Source organism: Drosophila biarmipes, chromosome X, assembly GCF_025231255.1.
Source record: "Drosophila biarmipes strain raj3 chromosome X, RU_DBia_V1.1, whole genome shotgun sequence".
NCBI lineage: Eukaryota > Metazoa > Arthropoda > Insecta > Diptera > Drosophilidae > Drosophila > Drosophila biarmipes.
Genome location: NC_066611.1, coordinates 19,859,441 through 19,874,819, shown reverse-complemented (window position 1 = coordinate 19,874,819; position 15,379 = coordinate 19,859,441). Strand labels below are relative to the sequence as shown.

Genomic DNA, 15,379 nt, shown 5'->3' with positions numbered 1-15,379 from the left:
TGTTCAATCGTTAACAGATATTTACACATTTATTCACAACACCGTTTCTTCAGCTGCACGAGGTTTCAAGCCCAAATGGACGCCGTTGGCCGAACGCAGGACGATGTTCATCGAGTGCCTGGGTTCTGGACCCAAGGGTAGCAGCTCGAAGTGTCGGAGCAGCTTGCTGACGGTGCTCTTCATCTCCAGCAAGGCGAACTTCTGGCCAATACAGTTCCTGGGTCCAGCGGAGAAGGGGATGTACGCATACGGATGAGTCTGAGGAACATCCGCCTCGAACCGCTCCGGTCGGAACTCATCGGGCGACTCAAAGTACTCCGGATCACGAAGGAGAACATAAATGCCCAATGTGAAGTTAGTACCCGCTGGGATACGCTTGCCACCTGGACATCAAGGAATCTGGTTAGTTGAGGTACTAGACCTAGGATACTACTCACGTATTTCCACATCCTCGGCGAACCAGCGGCCAATCATAGGCACTGGCGGATGCAGGCGCAGCGACTCCTTGATCACATTCTCCGTGTACTTGAGCTCCCCCAGATCCCGAAGTGTAACTGGTCTATTTTTATCCTCGCCTAGCACCTCACGAATCTCCTGCACCATGCGCTGCTGCACCTCCGGATGCCTGGAGATCTCATACAAACAGAAGGAAATGGCCGATGTTGTGGTGTCGTGGCCCTCGAACATAAATGTGTCCACTTCCTCGCGGATATCCTCATCGCTCAACGGAGCGCCATCGATTGTGGACTGTAGCAGCACATCCAGCAGTGCCATGCGACGCTTCTGGCCCAGATCATCTACCTGATCAGCTGGCGTTGTCTCCTTGGAGCTGTTGACCAGCGTGTGACGCCGCTCCCGTATTATGTTCTCGGTAAAGTCGTGCATCACCTTGATGGCTGCATCTTGTCGCTTAGCTTCTGCGGGCTGCGTCAGCCGGAATATCCAGTCCACCCGCTGCCAAGCGTTGATGAAACGAGTGATCATGATGTTGGTGACGCTGCCACAAAAAGAGAATCATCAGATTTTTATCATGAATTGCTTCAGCGGCACACTTGCTCGTTGACAGCCTGGACATAAGGCAGGTTCGGATTCTTCTGGGCATTGATCTTTGTGCCCATGGCAGTTTCTAAATGGGAGAAGCAAAAGGAAGATAAGTAAGACGGACGAGGTAGTATTCCAGGTAGCACCTCACCTGCAATGATATCCAGAGCCGTCAGACACACCACCGGAAAAATGTTGATGGGCGTCTTGCCATCGGCCCAGGACCGAAGCTGATCCACCATCACAGCGCTCTGCTGATCGAAGATCTCGACGAACTGCTCCAGTATCTTGAAGTGAAACGTGGGCGTTATGATTTTCCTTCGGCCGTGCCACTTCCTGCCCGTGCTCATCAGCAGTCCTTCGCCCAGCCAGCAATGGAGTAGTTTGTACAGATTATTCTTGGTGATGTGCTGATGGCTGCTGAGCACGAACTCGATGTCCCGGGGATCCGTGGAGAACACGGCCAGCTGGTGCATTACCCACACCCTGTAGAGGCGACCGTACTTGCGCTGGTTCTTGGTCACAAAGTCCATGATTTCTAAAGATTATCAGGTGAGATATTGCTGTGCAACGGGGTGTACTTTACTTTCTCTGATGGTTTAAGTGGCCAGATAAGGAATATTTAACGTTTGTAGTTTTTGTATTGGATGAACCACTGATATAGAACTATCAGAGAAACCGTTTTCTAATATGTATACTAATCCAGTGAGGGCAATAGGGGCCTGATATCATACAAGTGTAGGGAGAACTCACGTTCGGCGTTCAGACCACGGTACATAAGAACGTTTCCCAGCAGAGGAAGTGGCCGAGGACCCGGCATGTAGTGCAGCATATCGTTGCGCCTCTTCCGGCAGAAGTAGTCCCACACGAGAAGTGTGGCGAACGCCACCAGGAGCAGCAGGCCCAGCACCCCTAGCATTCTGCAGCGGATGACGATCGACTCACTACTGAACAGCACTATAAATAATACGATTCGTTCTTTATCTCCCGCGACGCTGTGTGGGCTCTGAATCTGGAATCCACCGCAGCCGGCATTCGTAAGAGAGAAGCGAACGCCTAAGAGAACGCCACCCCAGTCCGATAATCTACTAAAATATAAACCCGACGAGCCTATTACGATTTGTACCTTGCTAGTCTCTTTGTTTAACGATCATGCCAGTCGAGTAATCCAAGCTTGAAATAAACATATGCGAGGGATAGAAGCAAAAAAAGCCTTTTTAAATGATCAACCAAACTCTGATCAACAACTCTGAATTTATTATATTTGCTTTAATACCATTATAAATTACAGAACACATATTTATTATTTTTTAAGTAGTAGATGAACCTGGTAAAAAAATATACATTAAACATTGACCCATTTAAAAAATTCTTGTGTCAAAATTGTATCAAAAATCCTTTTGATTGTGCCTTCTCATTAGGGAATTCGGCACCTAGTCATCATGAGACTTGCAAATGCTTATCAATGGTTTCTAGACTAATAATACGTTTTATCAGTGTTATAATTGTGTTAGCCCCGACTATTGTAAATGGTTATCTACTAAACATATACATTTACATATTCGTTGAACCCCTTTTCCAGCCCATCTTACTATTGAGAATGCACCGAAGTTGTTTGGCAAATCGAGATTACCAAAGAGCTTGGACTTCTTATCAATTCCCCTCGTCATGCTTACTCAGCGAATCGATAGTTTTACCATATCTGTATTTTCCTATATTAACATGATATCTATTTGGGATATTTAAGAGGGGTTAAGTGTACATGGCCATTAAACGAAAGTTAGGAAAATAGTTTGATAAAGTAGAGAGATGTTCGTATAATTAATACAGATAAATAATGGATGTTGCTTAAAATCATTAATGGAGCGATCGATTTGGTCTGATTAATACTAGGCACTTTCGATAATTGGTGTTTTGCTTTCAAGTTCAATAACAAATATAGTAATATTCAGAGAATTCCAGTTTGACCTGTTATAGAACAGCATCCAAGCGCTTCTCTGGTTTTTTTCTCATCTCTTTTCCTTGATCTTAACTATTAAGAGAGTCGAGCTTAAAGAGAGCTCACCGCATTTCGTTTTGGAAAATCTAATTGCATTTTATTTTAGACATGTTTTTCAATTCACTTTAAAAATTCTACAAACTAAGTGGTTTCAAAAATGGGAAAGACTTTGTTTACTTTTATGTTCGTAGGTTTCTAACTCAGATCAATCCTCTGTATAACAAATCTATTTGTTGTTTAGCATAACTAAATAAAATAATTTTAGTTACCTTTTATTTTTAATTTTCCAAATGTTTTTCCGAACTCTTGGCACAGCCCTCGTTGCGGGCAACATCCATTCAATAAATTGATGGCAGGATTTGAGATAACAACAGATTGGATATACAATTGAACCAACCTCAATTTATATATTTGTTTGATTTTTGGGTCCACGCTGGACAAAAGATTTCAATCTAATCGGCTGTAAGCTCTGACACCCTAGTACTACTACGCTTGTCCAGATAATGCTGCATGCGACTTTTCCCAGGCCCCCGCTCGCTCGTTATCCAAGGCGGGGGGCAGAACTGTTTCCATATCAATCTGAACTTTTAGTCTTCCGATAGGGGCAAAGCCCCGAGTCACGATGAATGGGCACTTTCCGGTTCATTCATAAGGGAAGCGGGGGCGGCGCACCACTCCTGGTCCATGGTGAAGATCCTCATTGAGATGACGGTGACTTCCCAACTGATGTTGGGAATAGGGGAGGGGACACTCCTGGGCAGACACCCAAGGGCCGCCTGGTTTTGACCCCGGTCGTAGTTTTTGGCCTTCGCCTTGGTTTTTGGATCCAGTCCACTGATTGTGGTCGCCTTATCGCAATCCGTGTCGGCTACAAAACAGCCCCGCCGCCGAGCAGAACCAACCAGTCGGTGGCAAACAGTGCCGGCGTTAGACAGATCAATCCCATTTCCAAACCGGAGCCCAAAGAGCCAAACCCGCCATGTATTTGGAGCTCATTGCGATTGTCCTGACGACCCTGTTCGTGTGGGACTACATGAGGAACAGGCGTCACAATGTGATGTACGCCGCCGCTGGCATCCGTGGACCCAGGAGCTATCCTTTTGTGGGCAGTGCGCCCATCTTGATCAACGAGTCACCCAAAAGTAGGTCATGGCCAGTAGTTTTTTATTGGTTTTTAAAAACGTGGTTTTAAAACTGGAAGGGAAAATAGCTTAAAACAACTTACTAAAAACCGAAAGCTTGGCAATATTAACATTATAAATCATTGGCTACAAAAGAAGCCCATTAATTTAATAATCAACGAACTTCTCTTTTTAAAGCTGTCTTCGATCTCCAATTCCGATTGATTGCACAGTATGGCAAGAACGTCAAAATTAACATGATGGGTGAACGCGGCTTCATGACCGCCGATCCCAAGATGATTGAAGCCATCATGAGCAGCCAGCAGACCATTCAGAAGAACAATCTTTACGGGCTGCTGGTCAACTGGCTCGGCGATGGTCTGCTCTTAAGCAAGGGAAAGAAGTGGTTCCGCCGCAGGAAGATCATCACGCCCGCCTTCCACTTCAAGATCCTCGAGGACTTCGTGGAGGTCTTCGACCAGCAGAGCGCCGTCATGGTCCAGCAGCTGTATGACCGGGCGGATGGCAAGACGGTGATAAACATGTTCCCGGTGGCCTGTCTGTGTGCCATGGACATCATTGCGGAAACGGCCATGGGTGTGAAGATCGATGCTCAGCTGCAGCCGCAGTTCTCCTACGTTCAATCGGTCACCACGTGAGTACCACTTCTGAATATGCCTCGCGAGCTTGCGTTTACTAAAAGCATACATTTCTAGTGCCTCCGGCATGTTGGCTGAGCGCCTCATGAATCCATTGCAGCGTACGGATTCCCTAATGAAGATCCTTTATCCCAAGCTGTTCACCAAGCTGGATGATTCTGTGAAGAACATGCATAATTTCACCAACTCGGTAATCACTGAGCGTCGCGATCTTCTCCAGAAATCCCTTGCCGATGGAGGAAACGCCACGGCAGACCATGTGAACGATGTGGGCCAGAAGCGTCGCATGGCCCTGCTGGATGTGCTGCTGCAGTCCACCATCGACGGAGCTCCCTTGAGCAACGAGGACATCCGCGAGGAAGTAGACACCTTCATGTTCGAGGGCCACGACACCACCACCAGCAGCATCGCTTTCACCCTCTATTTGCTGGCTCGGCATCCAGAGGTGCAGGCTCGCGCCTTCCAGGAGATCCGAGATGTCCTTGGCGATGACAAGTCGACTCCAGTCACTATGCAGCAACTGGGCGAACTCAAGTACTTGGAGTGTGTGATCAAGGAGTCTCTGCGGCTGTTTCCCTCGGTGCCGCTAATTGGACGCCACATCACCCAGGACACCGTACTGGATGGCAAACTCATACCGGCCCACTCCGATGTGCTCATTCTGATTTACCATGCCCAGCGTGACCCGGAGTACTTCCCCGATCCGGAGAAGTTCCTACCGGAGCGCTTCAGCTTGGAGCGCAAGGGCGAGATCAACCCATTCGCCTACACTCCCTTCTCCGCGGGTCCGAGGAACTGCATCGGCCAGAAGTTCGCCATGCTGGAGATAAAGAGCACCATCAGCAAAATGCTGCGACACTTTGAGTTGCTGCCTCTCGGTGAGGACGTCCAGCTGGTGCTGAACCTCATCCTGCGTTCCACCACGGGTATTAACTGTGGCATCAAGCCACGCGTCTATTAGGTGTTCCTGGGTGATATTCTTTTTTTAACTAGTTTTATGTGAACTGTAAATACTGCAATAAAATACGTGTACAAATGTGGATATATCCAGTGATGGATAGCGTTTCTTTGCCCTATAAGAGGGTTCTTTAATGTTTTGGAATTAAGATGTTATTCAACTAAGAGATTATTTCAAATAGATTTTAAACTTACATTTTACTTTGAAAGGATAGCATTTATCAGGCAAGAAAAAGTGGAGGTAGTAATGGAATAAAAGATTATGTACATTCCCTACACATTGAAGGAACTAATGCTAAAATGATATAAGTATAGGTATTGAATTTTGGTAACCTGTCTTCAACTGTAAGCCCTCCATCACTGAATATCTCCCTTGCGCACACTCCTCCGACGATTTGAATGGATTCTATATTAGCTTTAATCGGCTCGTACTACAACTCAAAAAAAGGCGATTGCCGCGGGGCCTCTAGTCCCAGGCGTAGGTCTTGCCTGGAGTGGGCAGCTTGGAGGTCGTGGTCTTCGCCGCCTCGCCAGCCTCCGCCGCCAGCTGCTTCTGCTGCTCCACCAGGTCGATGGGCGGGAAGACCTCGCGCCGGGCATCCCGCTGGCAGTAGTAGTTGGCCGAGTGCAGATGGGATGGTCCGTCCGGGATTTCCGGCTGCGGCTGGGTGCGATCGGCCAGGCCGTCCTCGAAGCGCAGCGCCAGGTTGTGCTCCCGCTGAAATTAGGATTCGAATCAGCCAGAGGTTCCCATTTTCCGTCTTACATAACGGAGAGCGAGTTTTCCGTGGCCGCAGTCCGGGCTCTACAGGCAATGCATATACTCACGCCCAGGAGGAAGGCCCGGATGCGCTGGATTAAAGGCGACACGTCACGGCGCAGGGCAGACATCCTGATTCTGATTCAAACAAACTATGTCAATTTATTATTTATTTATATCAGTGTCGCCTTCTGGTATCGGGCTATCGATAGCTATCGATTACAGGGATGATATCCCATCTACTATAAGAACGGTCACTCTAAACATGCCGATGGTACACCCGGGACATAAGCATTGGTTTGAGTCCTAAATTAATGATAATTCTGGAGGGTTCATGTCTCCGCTAATTGGATAATTAACGATAAATTGTATAATTGTAGTTAGGGCTCAGCCCCGTTATCCATAGCTAGCGGAGGCTCGAACCGTTTATCTACTTATAAAAGCCCGCGTGAATTGAAAAATGTTAAATTAATAAGATGCCCCACAACTTGCTTCACTGAATGCCGAACAACACCATTCGCTGATACTGTGTCTAAGTACGTGTATTTATTTTATTAATATTATATCGCTTTGCACTTTCCCAACTGTCGTGAGTGGAAAACTTGAGTTAATTTCAATAGAGTAATGATTAAAAAATTGAGTAAACTGGCTCCTTTGGTCGTCCGTTAATGGTATTCATACACAATAATAATAAATAAATAGTCGCTCTCTCGTTTCTGTCTTCAGTGTGTGTTGCGCTAATTGTAAATTAAACTAAGTACGCCTTAAACTAAACTACTGCACTTTAAAGCTGCCGCTTTAGTAGTTGCGAGAGTTCCTTTCAAACGATGTCGGGGGATGTTCCATCCCCTCCAAGCTTACCAGCCCCTCCCCCCATCATCCGGCTTAGGCGGGCGTGGACTCTGGCTGGGATTCGTCTGGCGAGGATTGGGTGGCAGCTGCCGGACTGGGCGCCAGCTGCTCAACGCTGACGGTGCGCACAAACTCGGCGGTGGCTTCGATCACAATTGTGGGCAGCTCATCGGCGGCTGCGGGCGCAACTGGAGCAACTGCCTCCACCGCTTGCGGTTCGCTGGCGACTGCAGGGGCTTCTTCTGTGGGTGGTGCTTCTGCTTCAGCTTCAGTGACGATCACAGCCACTGGCGCAGTCTCAGGCACTGCTGGCTGAACTGGTGTGATCTCAACGGGAGCTGGAGCTTGCACAGGTGCAGCAGGAGCAGGCTCCGCCACAGCAACAACAGCTTCTGCTGCCGGAGCAGGAGCTGCCACAGAGGGAGCCGCCGGAGCTGGAGCTGCAGCGGGAGCAGGAGCAGGAGCAGCAGCCTTGGGCGCCGGCGAGGGCGACGCTGACTTGGCCTTGGCCGACTTGCCCACCGCCGGCGAGGGAGTCCTCGACTTGAGGTTCTGCTCGTGGGCACTGCGGTCCATCAGCACCGAGGTGGACTGCGGAGGCGCAGGACTGGCCGCCCTCTTGATGTCCTCAATCTTGGCATCCATCTCGCTGCGGATATCCTTGATGGGCTTCAGCAGGAAGACGGGCACATTGTCGTCCCTCCGCTGGTACAGCATCTCGCCCTCGAAGTCCACCAGCTTGTGCTTCCGGGCGCGCAGCAGGATGCCCACGACCTTGTCGGATATGTAGTTGTAGATCTGCGGGCAGGGTGGATGATTACTTGAGGGAGAGGCCGGCGAGGGCAAGGGAACTCACGTTGAACAGCTCGCCGAAGGGGATCACGCGCATGGTGGGCTCGTCCTTGACGTCGTAGCCCTCCGAATTGATGATCTGGCACAGCTCCAGCATCTCCTTCATCACATGGATGTTGGCCTTCTGGCCACGCATCTCCGTGAGGCTGCCGGCCAGTGGCTTGCCATACTGATCCTTCGAGAAGGTCGGCTTCGGCGAGGAGGCGCGTCCGTCCTGGGAGAAGGGGTTCAGCAGCTGCGACTGCTTGTGCTGCGTCGCCTGGTTGTTGAACATGGCTACCTTGGAGGACAGCGGCGAGTCCTGCAAGTATTGGAGGGCAAACGGCGGGCTGAGTTGTGGTTTATCAAAAAGTACTTACTTTCATTTTGAAAGGAAGCCAAACTTTAAAATTGAACTTTGGCCGGCGTTGCCAGGCAGGTGGCAGGTTCATTTACTGCTTGTCCTGACAGGTGGCAGGTTCATTTACTGCTTGCCCTGCCAGGTGGTCGCGTTGCCAACTAATGGGCGCTGAATTTAAAAACGAAATGAGTCTCAAACCTGACTAAACTATTAATAATAGTTTTCAACAAGATTCGAACAATATTCGATTTAAAAGATTTAAAACTTAGCCAAAGCCAAATTAAAATTCCCTGTTCTAGTGCAAGCAGTCGGTGCCGCGTTGCCAACCCACCCACTGAGCGGGCAATTAATGGTTTTCAAATTCTACAACTTGCTCGAACAAGTTCTCGCGGCAAAATAAATTAGCCGCAATTAAATAACAGCAGTCTTACATTTTGTGTAATTTTTCATCTAATAAGTGCAGGATTCCCGCGCCATGAGCCACCAGCAAGGCGGCAAAACGGCAAAACGGCAAAACGGCCAAGCCCAAAGGAATGCGCAAATGTCGTGGCCATAAATAAAGGCCCCGCGGAAAAGGGGGCGTACGAACAGCAGGCCGTGAGTGGGCGGGGCAGCACTCTTGAACACTCGAACAACTAAGAACGTATCTATAGAATGTATAGAACCACTTCCTACGGCACACACGCAAGCGAGAGAAATTCACGAACATCAAAAAGAAAACAGGAATGACCTTCACGGCCAATTTTCGCCACTAGCTGCTGTTTACTCTGGGGGCTTGTTATTATTTATGGGCGCCAAATAGAAGTGGAGTCCCTGCCCCGATCGAGTTGCCCGTGAATGAATAGTATTGACTCTGTCGGCCGATGTTTACATAACCACATAGCCACTTTGGCAGCGGGCGCGATGACGCCCTGAATTTGTCGCTTTGATCAATATCCAAAAATTCGTCAATCGGCGAATTTCATTCATGTCACACAGGCGCAAAAGGCGTTTAAAAATAAAACCCAACGATGAATGAAAAGCGGCCAGAACCTGGCGACCGCTTTTCACCCGCCGGGGAGAGTTTTTCTTGTTATCTATCTCACCCCGGGGAGAAAGTCTGGGAAAATGCATAATAAACTTGTCCATTGAAATTAGTTTTCTAGCTCTTGAAATTTCCATTTCGTCACCGCAAGTGCTGGGAAGTCGCCTCTCCAGTTTGGGGGCGATAAAAACGGAATTTGTATTGGAGACAAGGTTCGGAGATCTCTAGGCTAATGGAAATGCACTGCGAAAGGCCGACGAACCGAAAAAGCCCAGGTCGCTTTTGCGAGTCAGAGAAACGCGAAATTGGCCAACAATTGTGGGAGATTTTCAATGAACTGTCAGCAAAAAGATGCCAGTTTTATAACATTTATAAAAAATGTACACACAAATTATCTACCAATTCTCATCAGTAGGTTTCCAACCTCTTCGAGTGATTTACCCCTGTTTGGGGCCGCAAATAAAGTGCATGCAAGCCGAAACCGATATGGCTGTGCTTTTAGGTAACACTCTCGGCTGCAGCCGAGAATGGTTACGTAGTCCTCCCCGCCTTGCGGGTCTGTTTGTCGGCGCCGTTGTCACTCTCGAAGTCTGCGCATCCCCCAGATAGATAGATACACCCATGTAGCCCCTGTGCGGACGGTGTATCTGTGCATATTCAGCATTGCTATTTCGACGGTCATTGCCAAGAATTTTTCCGTGTTTTGATCTTTTTCGCTGTGCGAATTCGTTCTACTGCTCTGAGTGGCAAAAGCTGGGGTGTGTGTATTTTGGCAATTCATGTGGCGACAAATTAAAACAAATACAGCAGCGGCTCTCAGCAAAAAGAATAATGTTTTGTTTGCGGCGCTGTCGCCGAAAATTCTTTATATCGTTTCGATCCTAATGATTTTTAATCATGCTCTTGGAAGCTGTCCAGACATTTTCTCGCGCCTCTCGCCCGACATTTATCTTGGCCATTTGCATTATTATTTTCTTTGCCATTTCTATTTTTTATTTTTCTACCCCCGCCTCTCACGCATTGCTTGTGGTTTTCTGCGCATAAATAATTTTCGGGCATTTGTCGCACGAGATGTGCGGAAAAGCGGAAAAAACAATACCCTGTGGTTGGGCTCTTGTTGGCGCGATCTTTTTATAGTTGCCAGCGCGGCATTCCAAACATTTCATTTCGAATCTTAATCCAAATCCCTTCTCCCATTCTTGCCTCTGGTGTTTCTAGGCAGCATTCCTGGGCAGATCTTTCTGGTTTTTAAAGTATTTGGTCATAAGTTCTTGTTCAGTTCTTCCCAGCAACTCAGGAAATACTTCTCTAGTAAACTCCATTTCAAATGTTGTAACCCCAGGATGTCTATACTTCTATATACTACTACTTATCTATTTTCTTACAGTTGTAATCCTTCCTTATATAGAGAGTCATATTTAAGTGCCATACAAGTGTACTATTTTTACATAACTCAAGAACTTCTTTCATAACTCAAAACATATGTGTTTGTAGTGACATAGGATAGTATCTTATGAATGCATCTCAATGGTAGGATTGGTCTGTGTGTTGTTGGGCAACAAACAAAAAACAACAGCAGTTTCACAGGGAATTTCAGGGTTTTCTCGAGACAGATTCTTTTTAAGGACAGATTCTATTTAACTCCCCAGAGATATACTTACCACCACGAAGCGCAGGGCGCCCAATTCGTGCGATACGTCCGTCATAATTGCACTGGGCTTGGCCTTAAGTTCCGGATTCTGGCTGGGATCTGGATCTTGCAGATTGCCGGCTGGGACTGGTGATGCGGGGCAAGCTGGTCCGGAACGGTGTGCTCTTCTGCCTCTTGTCGCCGCGAATTCGCAACACTTTTGCCTGCAATCGGGGAGAGAAAAGAGTTGGAGACAAAGGCCCCGCGATGGGAAAGAAAACCAATTAAATTTAGCAACAAACAACATTCATAACAATGGAGATGTGTGTGCCCATTGCGGATGGGTGTTTTGTGTGTGTCTATGGCGAATTGCCAAACAGCGTTTATTTGCTTTTCACCAGTTGCCATTTCCTTTGTGACCCAGACCCAGACCCAGACCCAGACCCAGACCTCTATAGAGGTGTACGGATCCAGATTGGAGGCCCCAGCGCAACCCAAAACAACACTACCCAAGGTGATGAGCGGGGGAAACTAAAACAGAAAGCGGGGAGATGGACAGATAGACGGAGAGGAAACAAAAACAGAGGCAAGGCAAGGCAAAGCGCAGAAAGACCGTTAGGCCTGAACTCTTGAGCGCCCCTCGCATCGTGGTATCAAGGTGTATGGTATGGTGTTTGGTAGCTCTATGGCACAGTATGGTGTGGCATGGTGTGGTGGTCGTACGACCCCGAAAGATGAACCGGAATTCGGTTTCGTGCCCATTTGCCGCTTTTCCATTTCGAATTAACTGGAAATTGCTGTGCATTAACCTCGGCGATTTCCAGCGAGCTTTGAGTTACCAACAACCTGCTACGCACATCACATGTGTCTAAGATATACACAGGCGAGTATGCCTATAGCTTGGACTAAAAGTCAAATCCAAAAACTTAGGCCCTCAGGTAACCCTGTCAATGAGACCCCAAGCTGACTTCCTAAAAAGTATTCACTTAGTTGGGCTCAACAAATTGTCAGAGTAATGGAACCTTATGTTAAACACTGACAGAAGCCTAAGCCACTAAAGTGTTCCAAGAGGCAGACAGCGAGATAACAAATAATATGAAAGACATATTTTAAATCGAGAAGAAAAAGGAAAAAGAAAGAAAACTTAAGGAAACAGGAAAACTTTTTAAGTTATACTTTGATACAATACTCAATTTTAAATTTTAAATCAATGGATGAATAGTCTTTTTCGTTTTAACTCGGCTTAAGAAATTCCATTTTAAAGTATCTAAGTATCTTTTAGCAGCACACTATATAGCTATCAAGCCTTAGTTACGTTAGCACTGATTTCAGATAGTAAATAATTGCTTTTACGGCCCGAACTTGGTTAGAACCCCATATATCCACAGGTTTCGGGAACTTTAAGGTGAGTTGCCTACGGGTCACCAGTGATCACAGACCGGTGGCTCAACTTAGTTTGTTCCGCCGGGTGCTCCCCTCCCAACTCACTCACTTTTCTGGGGTTTTCTGGAGGTGTCTCCTCTTATTCCTGGCCTTCGGCTAGCTGGAATTCCTCGACGCGTCGGGCTTCCAAGTTTCCGTTTCGATTCGATCCACTCACAATGCAAAATGCAGGCGCTTCGAAAACGCTGCTTCTTTCGGTTCAACAACGGAAAAAAAACAAGAAAAATGTCTTTCGACTGGGCTCCGTTCCGGCTATTGTTGTATTTTGTATTTGACTTGATTTGGATCTGATCGACGCTGCTGTATGCTGTATGCTTTGTTTTCTCTTTTCTCTGGGGTCTATGGGTACACGCCGCTCGGTTGCTGGGACCAAAAGTGAGCGCCGAAAGCGATCGCGCTTTCTTTTTATAGCCGCGGCGGCACTCACACGCTCGCACGCACACCTACAGGGCAGCTGCTTTTCGGATTTTCAGATTTTCCGATTTGCAGCCTGTGCCGCTTTGTTTTCCCGCTCTCGGTGTGAAAATGCTCTCTGCATTTTCTTTTAATTTCAGACCCTCTGCGCCATTCCCAACCGCTTTTCCCAGCCAGCCGAGAAGCACTCCCAGCGAAGTTGGAGTTTCCAGCGGCGGGCATTCGTGCCAAGTTCAGGGGAGCACCTGCTTCATGCGGGGGTCACTCTTCAATCAACACCAGCTTACGCGCTCCGCTGGTCCGAGGGCCCGAGGGTCCGATGGCCCGAGTCAGAGTGCGACCGCAGAACAGATTCCGAATCCGTTGGCCGCCAAGAAGCCGCAGTGAAAAGAGCTCTAAGAGAGGTGCACTGGGGGAAATTGTGGGCGACTTAGCACCAAAGATCGGTCGTGTTATATCACCTTGTCGTTTGCCATGGCTCTTTGCCTAGTCTTATGCACTAATATCAATTTCATGTTTTTAATATCAAGCGAGGGCCTCGACCATCAGGTACCCGTTACTCTACTTAGATCTCAGCGTTCATACGGACAGACGGACAAACGGACAAACGGACAAGGCTAGACCGTCTCGGCTGGTGATCCTGATCAAGAATATATATGTACACTTTATGGGGTCGAAAACGGCACCTTCTTCCTGTTACACACTTACCAACGAATCTAGTGTACCCTGTTATATGAAGGTGATCCTATGTGATATTTTCAACAATATCCCCCTCTCTCATAGAAAGAAAATAGTCAAAGAAAATAGTCTTAAAAACTATATTATTTTTTTGTGTTCGTTACTGATATATCAATTTTTGATTGGTTTTTCTTCAAACACAAGTACTATACTCAAGGATTTTAAAAGGCAACGAAATCCCAGCTTGAGTGCTGTGCAGTTTTTCGCCCAGTGTGTCGGCAAGTGGGAATCGGAGAGAAGTGAAAATCGAATCAGCGGTGCAACGCTCGTGCCGTTCGTAATGCTCTTGGGAAAAACCGGAAGCGGTCGCCTGCCTCAGCCCCGCCCCTGGCAGCCCCCTGGCAGCCCCATTACACAGACCCCCGAAATAGACCGACCATCTAGCGGTATGCTGACGGTTGGGTCTTACTTCGATGGGGGGTTCATGTAACGCGCTGATCGGCGGAAGGAACTGGGGATGCCGTTCAAGAACCACGACCCCCGAGAAGGGCAGGCAGCGCAGCTTTCGGGGCACCAGCTCAAGTCCTGGGATTCTAGAAGCCCCAGGAACCCTAAATGTCGCAATCAGAATCTCCTAACCAGAGAGTGCCCCATCGAAATGCGCGTGCCCAGCTGCCTTGGCTTGTCAGTTGGATGCGGACTCGGGTTCGGGTGCGGACTTGGTCCACCCGGCCCGCCAATCTTCAATATACGAGTTTATTCCGCTAATTAAACAAATTCGACTGCATTGTTCGCATACAATGCTGGGTATTCGGGGTACTCGCTACGAGTGTTTTGGTCAACTTGATGGGCGGAAAATGTGCAATGCTTTCCTTAACGTGAGAAACATAGTTACTAAATCTTCTCTAGAAGAAGTCTCTTCTAGACTTTTTTACTTTATAGTGAAGTACTAGGTGGTCACTATCGATAGAGTCGAAAACTTGTCAATTTTTGAAAGGGAGTCTTCCCTCTGACATACCTTTTCTTTTTGGTTCGTTTTGGTTCCTTTCTTGTTGAAGATAGCTTACAGTGATTACAGTGACCTTAAAGTGGAAAACTCTTATAAGCTCGCAGAAGTGTATCACAAAATACTATTTTAGTGCAGTAAAACTCTCCCAAAACGTTTGGTTTATCATGGCTCGTTCCCGAATATTGTAGTTTTTAATAGTTAAAATTGTTTAAAATTAACTTGATAGGTAGCTTTCATATTATCCATCATGAGATAATATCTTATACTGTGAGTTCGCTGTGGCTTATTATTTATTTAAATAGGTTGTATCCCAGCTGCTTCCCAGCTGACATACCTGGGAAAGGATGGATCATTCCCAACCATATTCCTGCCGAGCGCCTGCGTGGATCCCAGTGGGTATTCCACCAGTGGCTCGCTGGGTACTCCCGCGGTCCATCACTTCCTCGCGAGCCGCGGCACCGCAGCACTCGCTTGTTATTGTTGCATGTTTGGCTGACAGCCACAAGTGCATGGCGATGCGATTCCGATGGCAATTATTTATATACTACCCACTGCAAGCACGTGTGTGGGTGCGGGGGGCGGGCCTTTCCTTTGGCCACT

At 47.6% G+C, this 15,379-nt stretch overlaps 4 protein-coding genes across 6 annotated transcripts; 1 reads left to right on the top strand and 3 right to left on the bottom strand.

Annotated features, from left to right (window-relative positions):
• Nucleotides 1-2: 2 nt before the first annotated feature.
• On the bottom strand, nucleotides 3-1,976 carry LOC108023446 (cytochrome P450 4d2). Its single transcript, XM_017092938.3, has 5 exons — nucleotides 1,795-1,976; nucleotides 1,193-1,579; nucleotides 1,057-1,126; nucleotides 438-997; nucleotides 3-383 (listed from the first exon to the last, which is right to left on the bottom strand). The coding sequence occupies exons 1-5, from the start codon at nucleotides 1,958-1,960 to the stop codon at nucleotides 34-36; spliced, it is 1,533 nt and encodes a 510-aa protein (XP_016948427.3). The 5' UTR covers nucleotides 1,961-1,976; the 3' UTR covers nucleotides 3-33.
• LOC108023646 (probable cytochrome P450 4d14) lies at nucleotides 1,490-5,860 on the top strand. Of its 2 annotated transcripts, none has more exons than XM_044093607.2 (3): nucleotides 1,490-1,593; nucleotides 4,360-4,816; nucleotides 4,878-5,860. In XM_044093607.2, the coding sequence occupies exons 2-3, from the start codon at nucleotides 4,419-4,421 to the stop codon at nucleotides 5,779-5,781; spliced, it is 1,302 nt and encodes a 433-aa protein (XP_043949542.1). In that variant the 5' UTR covers nucleotides 1,490-1,593; nucleotides 4,360-4,418; the 3' UTR covers nucleotides 5,782-5,860. The 2 variants fall into 2 exon arrangements, with proteins under 2 accessions (XP_043949542.1, XP_043949541.1); XM_044093606.2 differs by lacking the exon at nucleotides 1,490-1,593 and adding an exon at nucleotides 3,823-4,182.
• Nucleotides 5,861-6,166: 306 nt separating this feature from the next.
• On the bottom strand, nucleotides 6,167-6,769 carry LOC108023645 (NADH dehydrogenase [ubiquinone] 1 alpha subcomplex subunit 7). Its single transcript, XM_017093262.3, has 2 exons — nucleotides 6,606-6,769; nucleotides 6,167-6,495 (listed from the first exon to the last, which is right to left on the bottom strand). The coding sequence occupies exons 1-2, from the start codon at nucleotides 6,666-6,668 to the stop codon at nucleotides 6,244-6,246; spliced, it is 315 nt and encodes a 104-aa protein (XP_016948751.1). The 5' UTR covers nucleotides 6,669-6,769; the 3' UTR covers nucleotides 6,167-6,243.
• A 292-nt stretch (nucleotides 6,770-7,061) lies between these two features.
• LOC108023685 (fibrous sheath CABYR-binding protein) lies at nucleotides 7,062-13,069 on the bottom strand. 2 transcript variants are annotated; one of them, XM_017093306.3, is made up of 4 exons: nucleotides 12,728-13,068; nucleotides 11,267-11,459; nucleotides 8,246-8,542; nucleotides 7,062-8,187 (listed from the first exon to the last, which is right to left on the bottom strand). In XM_017093306.3, the coding sequence occupies exons 2-4, from the start codon at nucleotides 11,309-11,311 to the stop codon at nucleotides 7,423-7,425; spliced, it is 1,107 nt and encodes a 368-aa protein (XP_016948795.1). In that variant the 5' UTR covers nucleotides 11,312-11,459; nucleotides 12,728-13,068; the 3' UTR covers nucleotides 7,062-7,422. The 2 variants fall into 2 exon arrangements, with proteins under 2 accessions (XP_016948795.1, XP_050745977.1); XM_050890020.1 differs by lacking the exon at nucleotides 11,267-11,459 and having other exon boundaries at nucleotides 12,728-13,069.
• Between the last annotated feature and the right edge of the window lie 2,310 nt (nucleotides 13,070-15,379).